This window comes from Eucalyptus grandis, chromosome 4 (genome assembly GCF_016545825.1).
Source record: "Eucalyptus grandis isolate ANBG69807.140 chromosome 4, ASM1654582v1, whole genome shotgun sequence".
NCBI lineage: Eukaryota > Viridiplantae > Streptophyta > Magnoliopsida > Myrtales > Myrtaceae > Eucalyptus > Eucalyptus grandis.
In genome coordinates this window covers 22,337,671-22,345,975 of record NC_052615.1, presented here as the reverse complement: position 1 = coordinate 22,345,975, position 8,305 = coordinate 22,337,671, and the positions used below count along the sequence as shown (strand labels likewise).

Here is an 8,305-nt window from a genome sequence, read left to right as displayed (position 1 = left end):
ACGTGCATTGCGCGATTCCCTCTCAAGTCAGGGATACGTTCGGCCCTGTGCAGGTCAAAACTTTAAAAGGAAAGGAATGGGTTAAGAGCTAGAATGGTCGCCAGCTATTTCAAGCCCACTTCTGACAAATTTTGGAGTGACGTCCAGACTTCTAATATTGAAAACATGGCTCCCCGTTGCTTCCATCGGATGAGCACCCTTACTAAAATCATAAAAGAAAATGTTAATAGCTGGTAGCGCGTGGTACGTAATCTATCTATTGAGAAAGAAATATGATGAAATATGTGCATTATATGCGCTCCGATTTAAAAAAAAAAAAAAAGAAGAAAAAGAAGGGAAGTGAAGAGAATGTGAACATTTCATTAAACAACTATAACTGAATGTTTAAATCGATGTTGTAAGTATTTTCGTCGTAGCTAATCCTACCTAACATCTCTACTTAAGAAACAGATCAAGGGGCAAATCTCTAGTTAAAATAAATTAAGATGATCATGATGTTTCGTTTGACTTTCATATTCTAGTAATATGAAACTTACCCATCTCAAAACAGATTATCCTAATCATAGGAATATGAATAAACTTATTATATACAATAATTCATCTACTTAAGAGGAAATATCGCATGGTGTGATGAAATTACGGCTAACCAAATATGGATAATATTTTTTTGGTGGAGAAAATATTGATAAATAAGTACATAAATTGCAAAGACACATGAGCGAAAGCCAAAAGGAAGGTGACAACACAACAGCCAAAAAAGTAAGGCGCACCAGGACGCATCAATAAAGCCCAAGACAGACATCAAAGAAGACCAAAACCTAGAGGACTGGAAAAGTTCAATGCGTCGCGCGGCGACGGCCGCCCATGTTGGCTTGAGCGCCGACGAGCTGCAAGGTGAGATAGATGAGATATGTAACAGGATGCGTAGATAGATACGCAGATGAAATAATTTTTTGAGCGACCTTATGTAGATCTATTACTTACAACACCTCAACTGCACCGGCAGCTTCCTTCTCAAGTTACCTCATGATTTTGCCTGAATTAATAAGGTATTATGTAATTATTTATATTTAAGCATGACTGTTATAGATTTTTCACAATACCTACATGAACCGATGCTATAAAATAAAAAAGTCTAGTGATTCTCATGGCACGCTGAATTTAAAACTCGGTGTTTTCAATTCTAACTTTATGTAACAGGTTAGATAGGTGACTACTGAGAAAAAAAAAACAGTTAATATGTGTCAATATGCATCTTTAGGATGTAGCCTCATATGGAGTTTTCTATTTGAAATTTGTCAAAAGACTATCGCCGCCTCTCATGAAGCGACTAACTCCTCTAGTCATTGGAATAAAACTTCATGGCACCGCACACTGCGTATTGTTAGATAAACATCAACCTTCAACTAATAAGATCATAGTAACAAGTTTATAAAGTTTTGTTCAAGCATATTCAAATCATTACCACACAAAGTGTAATAATTGATTGATTTTAGGGATTACAAGTCAAGCCATATCCATTGTGAGATCTTTAGCTAGCTTGTGTTGGATTTTTTTTTTTTTTTAATGACTCAGGAACCGCTGTACAGCCAAAAACTAGCGATATAAACTCGGGGCGACGCTAGCGTGGGGACCCACCTCCCACAGCGCCGCACTTAAGTCGCGCAAATGTGACTGCGGTGACTCGAACCTCCCCCCAACCGGAAGAGAGGGAACGTCCGAACCAACGCATCCACAACGGGGTGGGTGCATTGGATGTTTGTAAAACAAACAAAATGTGTTTTTCATTGTCCCACATAAGAAAGTTGAGAGAAGATTGACTAATTTATAAGTGTGAGCATTTTCTAATGTGTTTCAATAAAATGTAGGGGTGTGAGCTAGGCCCTACAATATCTGCATGTGGATGCATGAATAATTGTGTGATTTTAGCATGATTATTAGGTGCACTTAGCAATTTGCATGCTTGCATGCCTACGGTTTAATTAGTACTAACTCCTTTATTTTTATTTTTATTTGCACGATTATCTTATTAACATTTATTAGTTGAAAGGTTGTTTTTTGTTTATTAAGTATTTTTGGACATTATGAAAATTTGGAATTTTATTTATTAAAAAATATTATTTTTTATTATTTTTATTATTCCGAATTTTTATATGTGAATTTTCAAGATAACTTTTGGAAATTATACTTGTTCAGTTTGCTACCTTTCTTGAAGGGTTGCATTTGTTTATTTTGCAACTTCTTCCAAATGAATACCTTTGTTCATTTTATAACTTCTTCTGAAAGGATATCTTAGTTTACTTTGCAACATTTCACAAAGAATTGCCTATGTTCTTTAAGATTGATATTGCCATATTCTTAAAGATTGATATATATATTTAGCATGAATGAATACGAAATCATTTTCAAGTTTTCATTCCAAAAGTATAGTCATTTTTCAATTGTTTGCTAGATAAACTTTGAAGAAATACTAGAATTGCAATCTAGTATTCTTATTTGAGAATTTGTTATATTTGGAGGATATTTACCGGTAACTATTAGCAATATTACGGGGCAAATAAATCATTAAATAAAGTACTATAACACTTTAAAATTCGACTAACCTTTTGGCATATATATATGGACAGAATAGTTATAGCTCAAAATGAATATTGTGTAATGATAACTATCAAATGAGTTATTTAATTAGGTCGTTGTCACCACCCATCATGTTGCATTTGAAAAGATATACATATATAATCATCTATCATTGCAAGAAACACTATATATATAAAGGGCAATCGCCCCCTATTGCCACACAAAAGCCTTGCCAAGAGTTTCTCTCATAATATCCCCCACAATGCTTCTTTTTATCCTCTCTTCTCTCCTCTTCCTGTTCTTTCTCAAAATATTTTCCAGTAAAAATGCAACCAAAAGCTCACGCACGAAGCATCTCCCACCGGGTCCCAAAAAGCTGCCATTCATTGGGAATTTACACCATTTCATTGGCTCACTACCTCACCTTCGCTTGAGTGACCTGGCCAAAACATATGGACCCATCTTCCATCTCCAGCTCGGTGAGCTCTCGGTCGTGACGGTTTCTAATCCTAAACTGGCGAACAAGTCCTCAAGACCCATGAGCTCACCTTCGCACAACGCCCGACATTCGTGTTCATGGAGATGGCCATTTACCCGAACATGATCTTCTCGCCCTACGGCGAATATTGGAGGCAAATGCGCAAGATTTGCGTCACAGAGCTCCTGAGCGCACCCCGCGTCCGGTCTTTTAAATCCATTAGAGAAGAGGAGGCGCGTGGTTTGGTTGATAACATGCGGTCATTGTCCTGTTCGCCATTCAATCTAAGCGAGAAAATCTTCGCTTTCTCGAATAGCATAATTTCCAAGGCGGCTGTCGGCAGAAGGTGCAAGCAACAAGAGGCATTCATCGCGTTGCTTAAAGAGTCGGTCGCGTTGACCGGTGGCTTTGGCGTGGCTGAGATTTTTCCGTCGCTCAAAATTCTAACCCGCCTGAGCAGGATGAAATCGAAACTAGATATGTTGGTGGGGAAGATGGACAAGATCTTCGATAGCATCATCGAAGAACATAAGATGGAAATAGATCGATCCTCGAGAATTAACGAGGATGATGCGTTGGGCGGAGGAGAAGATATTCTTGATGTGCTCTTGAGACTTGAGCAGTCCAAGGAGGTCGGGTTTCATCCGACTGTCGATGATATTAAAGGTCTCATTCTGGTGAGTTTATACGGTAATGGCTTTTATATCTTCTTCTTTTTTTGTCAAAATTATACACGGTGCTAGCAGCAATTGAGAAATTTAGGGTACACTAATATTATTTTGTTAAGTGATATGTCCAACCTTGAACATGTGTTTCATCAAGTATGACCATGCATATAGAGTTGGTTGGTGTGCTTGAACACCGGAATTGATTTTTTCACCCCACTTGATAATCGAACTTATATGGTAGTGACAGGTTTTGTTATTATATTGGGTGTTGTTGCTTTTGTGAATACCATAAGATAAACTCCCGTAAAGAAACACTACAAAGAGACTCATATGCATGTACGTGTGGTAAAAAAAGAGAAAAGGAACATTCATGAAGAAATAGAGATTTCAAAGATTTGCTCTGCTTGGGGAAACGAGTGTAAGTTGACGTAATATCACGAGAGAGATTTAACTAACTAAAGACAAAATGAAAGATAAATTAGATGGCCCGATAGTTGCGTTGACCTTTCCTAAGTTACAAATTTTACTGCTTAAGTAACACAGTTAATTATCTCAACAATATGTACGACTCTCATGAAATTTCTTTTTCTGAAAAACAAAAATAAAGTTTGATTCAAAATACATCGGAATTGGGTTTCCCTTTTTCTATGAATGAATTCATGGGTTAATACAATGGACAATCCAAAGTAATACACCTATGGCAAATTTATCTTCTATTAGATTCCATTAAATTTTATCGTCAAATTGTTATATTAGATTACATATGGCAGTTGATGGGTATACTAGTTTGAGATTTACCCTCCGTTTATTATAAGTGTATTGGTTTGTGATTTTTTGTAGTATTAATTTAATTTAGTAGAAAGTAAAATTGTCACAAATGTACCGGTTTTGGATTTTTTTTTGTAGTAAAAAAATTAGTTTGAGGTAAATTTGTCATAAATAAATTAGTTTGGAGTTTTTAGTGGTTAAAAAATTAGTTTTGAGTCAATTTATCATAAGTATACTAATTTAAGGTTTTTTGTGGTATTATCCTTAAATAAATCAAACAGAACTTACAATGTTAGAGGTTTTCTTACATATGGATTGCACATGAAAAAAAATGCAATTACGCTTGGACCTAAATGCCTACAATATGCCTATAGAGGCGCCGCTATTGGTGCCGCTTGTGACCATCTCATGGTGGCTACACACCTCAAGCAACCCGTCGTGGCGGTCGGAAAACTGATGCGACCACCATCGAGGTTTTGGTGCCAGATTTGAGTTGACCACTGTGCTTTTTCCCCTCTCCTGTTTTGTTCAGCGGTGGGCCTTTCCCGCTGAACATTTTTCTTTGACTTTCCATTTGAATTTTTAATCTTTTTAACACACATAATTTTTTTTTTAATTTTTATGACCACGTATGTAACAATAAAAACACATTATGTGTACTCAGATTGTCACCTTGACTTTCTTGCCGCCAACTCGTTACTAGCGGTCAAATATAACTGATGGACAAATTGTCACACTTTTTAAAATGTTCAAAAACAATTTTGAACTTAGAAAAATAAAGATACAATTTTGAGTTTCAAGTAAAACTTGTGGGGATCACTGGAGACTATCCTTTATTTTTATATGGAGTATAGATATTATTTTCGAGATTGTTTATGGTATCACACACTCTCACTAATTAACACAGGCAAAAATCGTTGGCTCTCCAATGTAAGTAAATTTCACTTACAAAATTTTCTAATTCTAGGAATTATTTGGGGCTGGGAGCTACAGTTCATCGGCAACCGTGGAGTGGACGATGTCAGAACTAATCCGAAACCCGGAAGTGATGGCCAAGGCACAGGCCGAGGTGAGACAAGCCCTAAAAGGAAAGCATCATGTAGAAGAATCGGACCTCAATGAGCTCAAGTACTTGAAATCGATCATCAAAGAAACCCTGAGGCTCCACCCTCCGGCCCCTTTGATTCCTAGGGAAGCGATTGAAGAAGCCGAAATCGATGGGTACAGAGTACCTGTAAATTCCCGGATCATCGTCAATGCGCTGACGCTAGGAAGAGACCCCGATTACTGGACCGACTCAGAGAAGTACGAGCCGGAGAGGTTCCTCGAGTCCTCGGTGGACTTCAAAGGGACGGACTTCCAATTTCTTCCTTTTGGGTCCGGTAGGAGGTCGTGCCCTGGCACTGCATTCGCCTATGCGAACATAGAGCTCCTGTTGGCGTCGTTTTTGTACCATTTTGACTGGAAGCTGCCCAATGGGAAGGCCCCAGAGGAGCTCGACATGACGGAGACTTTCGGGATGGTGGTCAAGAGAAAGAACGACTTGAATGTGATTGCCATTCCATATACTCCCGAGCTTGCGGCTTGAAAAGAGTATGTGTGTTGTGATGGAAGAACGCAGTGTGAAGTTATGCTAGTGGGAGCTTTCGTTTTATGGTTAAGTGAATTTGCCTTTGGTCATTCTTTCCTTGCTTTTTCCATGGAAGAAACTGGAAAAGAACTTCTGGAGGGATGGTCAATGATGTTTTTGTTATTGAAGGCAACGACCCTCGTTAGGTTTAAAACGTACTGTGCTAGTTTGTGGTGGTGCTTGTCTACTAATACGACCGCTTATCCATGGGTAATGTAGAATTAAAGACACATCCCTAAGTTGCCGTCGAAGTTCTAATACCATTGATAAACCGCCGAAGTTGACCAGGCCAATCATCCTCGGACAATTGCATTTTTGTGAAACATGAGTCTCAAGCGACAAATGAATGAATTTACTGATCTTGATATCCTTACTTCACCGTCATGTTATCTCCGTCACTAACCACTTCATAGCCGTGCGATTCAGTTAAACTTGTTTGAATTACGTTACAGCCAGGGTTGTGCAGATGCTGTCGCTCTCTTCTTCTTCTTCTTCTTCTTCTTCTTCTTCTTCTTCTTCTTCTTCTTCTTCTTCTTCTTCTTCGTTACAGCCGGGGTTGTGCAGAGCGATTGTGCAGATGCTGTCGCTCTCTTCTTCTTCTTCTTAGAAAAATTCTATTTCCATTCCCTGGACGAGTTTTTCTGAGCATTTGACTATGTTTAATAATGACACAAAATTTTTGTTCCCAGATTGAAAATTCATTTGATAACAACATAAAATTGCCGACCCCATCCTCCTTGATCTCACCGCCGCCTTTTTTGCTGGACCCACCCACTCCCGAAACATGTTGTTCTCATCCGCCTTGCCACATAGCCGAGGCAGCCCTATGGAAAATCTTGGCTTTGAATGATAGGTGCGTCACTGCGATGCTGCTGCTCTTGATGCGATTGTAAATGAGGATCTTGTGGAGGCCAATGTTATTGTGAATGTAATCGAGGCCATGTGCGACGTTGGTGGCGAACTGCATCCTCGACATTTAGGTCCCATGGATAATGAAATTGGGCATTTTAGGGTTCTCGCAGGCAATTGGAGAGGCCGGTGCCGTCGACGAACTCGTAGATCATGAAGATGCTATCACCAAAGATGTAGGTGGCGAATAGCTTCGTGAGGCTAACTAGGTGGCTTCAATATGTCATCCTAAGGATGTCCTTGAAGAGGCGCACGTTGATCTTGCGCCTGAACTTATTTTGGAAGATGATGACGTCCTCGCCATGGAAGGAGCAACTCCAGGGGGAGGAGCAGCAGGGCTTGGCAATGAAGTTCTTGGTGGCGAGCAAAGTTTGGAAAAATTGCAAATGATGGAATTGTTCGAGAAGGAGGGGCGAAAGTTGGAGAAGAAGGTGTTGTTAGAGAGGGTATTGATATTGCTAGTATGAGTACCTAGAGGGGGGTGAATAGGTATATAAAGAATTTTTCTCAATCAATTGCACAATACTAGACAGATGGAGGAAACGATAATCAAAGTAAGACTGAGAGAAGAGAGAATTTAACACGCGGTTTATAGTGGTTCGGCTTATATCAAGCCTACGTCCACTCTTCTTCACCGATTGCCTATTGGCCGGATTCCACTATGAATAAGAGAGGTTACACACGCTTTGCCTTGATTCCACAGTGTAGATGTTCTACAACACCTCCTCAAGATTTCTCACAAATATAGACTCTCTCTTTCGTATACAAGTATTCGCTCAAAGGATTTGTCTAAACAAATAGGAGCTTCAGACTTTGGAATTCTTCTATCGCGCACACCTTGAACAACTAAGACAGTCTTCCTTATATACTCCTTTATGCCATCATACCCGTTGGCACTTACCAAAGAATTCCTCCAATCTACCCGTTGGACGGAATCAATTAGGAAGATTGTTCAAGATATGAAAGGAATGTGTTGATAGCCCATCAATCATGTTCGCCCATACAATTAGGATCTCGGTTTCCATAAGCAGAACCTTCCAATAATATTTAGGCAATCACCGGATCTTCAATTATCGGATCAATCTTCGATCAATCAAAGGACTCCGTTTATGTCTTCTCCAGCCATGAGATCTTCTCCAGTTGATAAGGTTAGATCCTCAACGAAACATACAGTTCTGGATAACCTTTCTTCAACGGATTAGTGACTGTTAATGAGGATAGACTTTGAGTCTTGAGTCTGACTGTCCCAAGGTCTTCAGACTTTAAATAGCGTAG

At 39.1% G+C, this 8,305-nt stretch overlaps 1 protein-coding gene across 1 annotated transcript; it reads left to right on the top strand.

Moving 5' to 3' along the window:
- Positions 1-2,816: 2,816 nt before the first annotated feature.
- LOC104441274 (cytochrome P450 CYP71D312) lies at positions 2,817-7,497 on the top strand. The gene is made up of 5 exons (XM_010054333.2): positions 2,817-3,732; positions 5,459-6,040; positions 6,975-7,049; positions 7,144-7,206; positions 7,264-7,497. The coding sequence occupies exons 1-5, from the start codon at positions 3,154-3,156 to the stop codon at positions 7,495-7,497; spliced, it is 1,533 nt and encodes a 510-aa protein (XP_010052635.2). The 5' UTR covers positions 2,817-3,153.
- Positions 7,498-8,305: the final 808 nt, after the last annotated feature.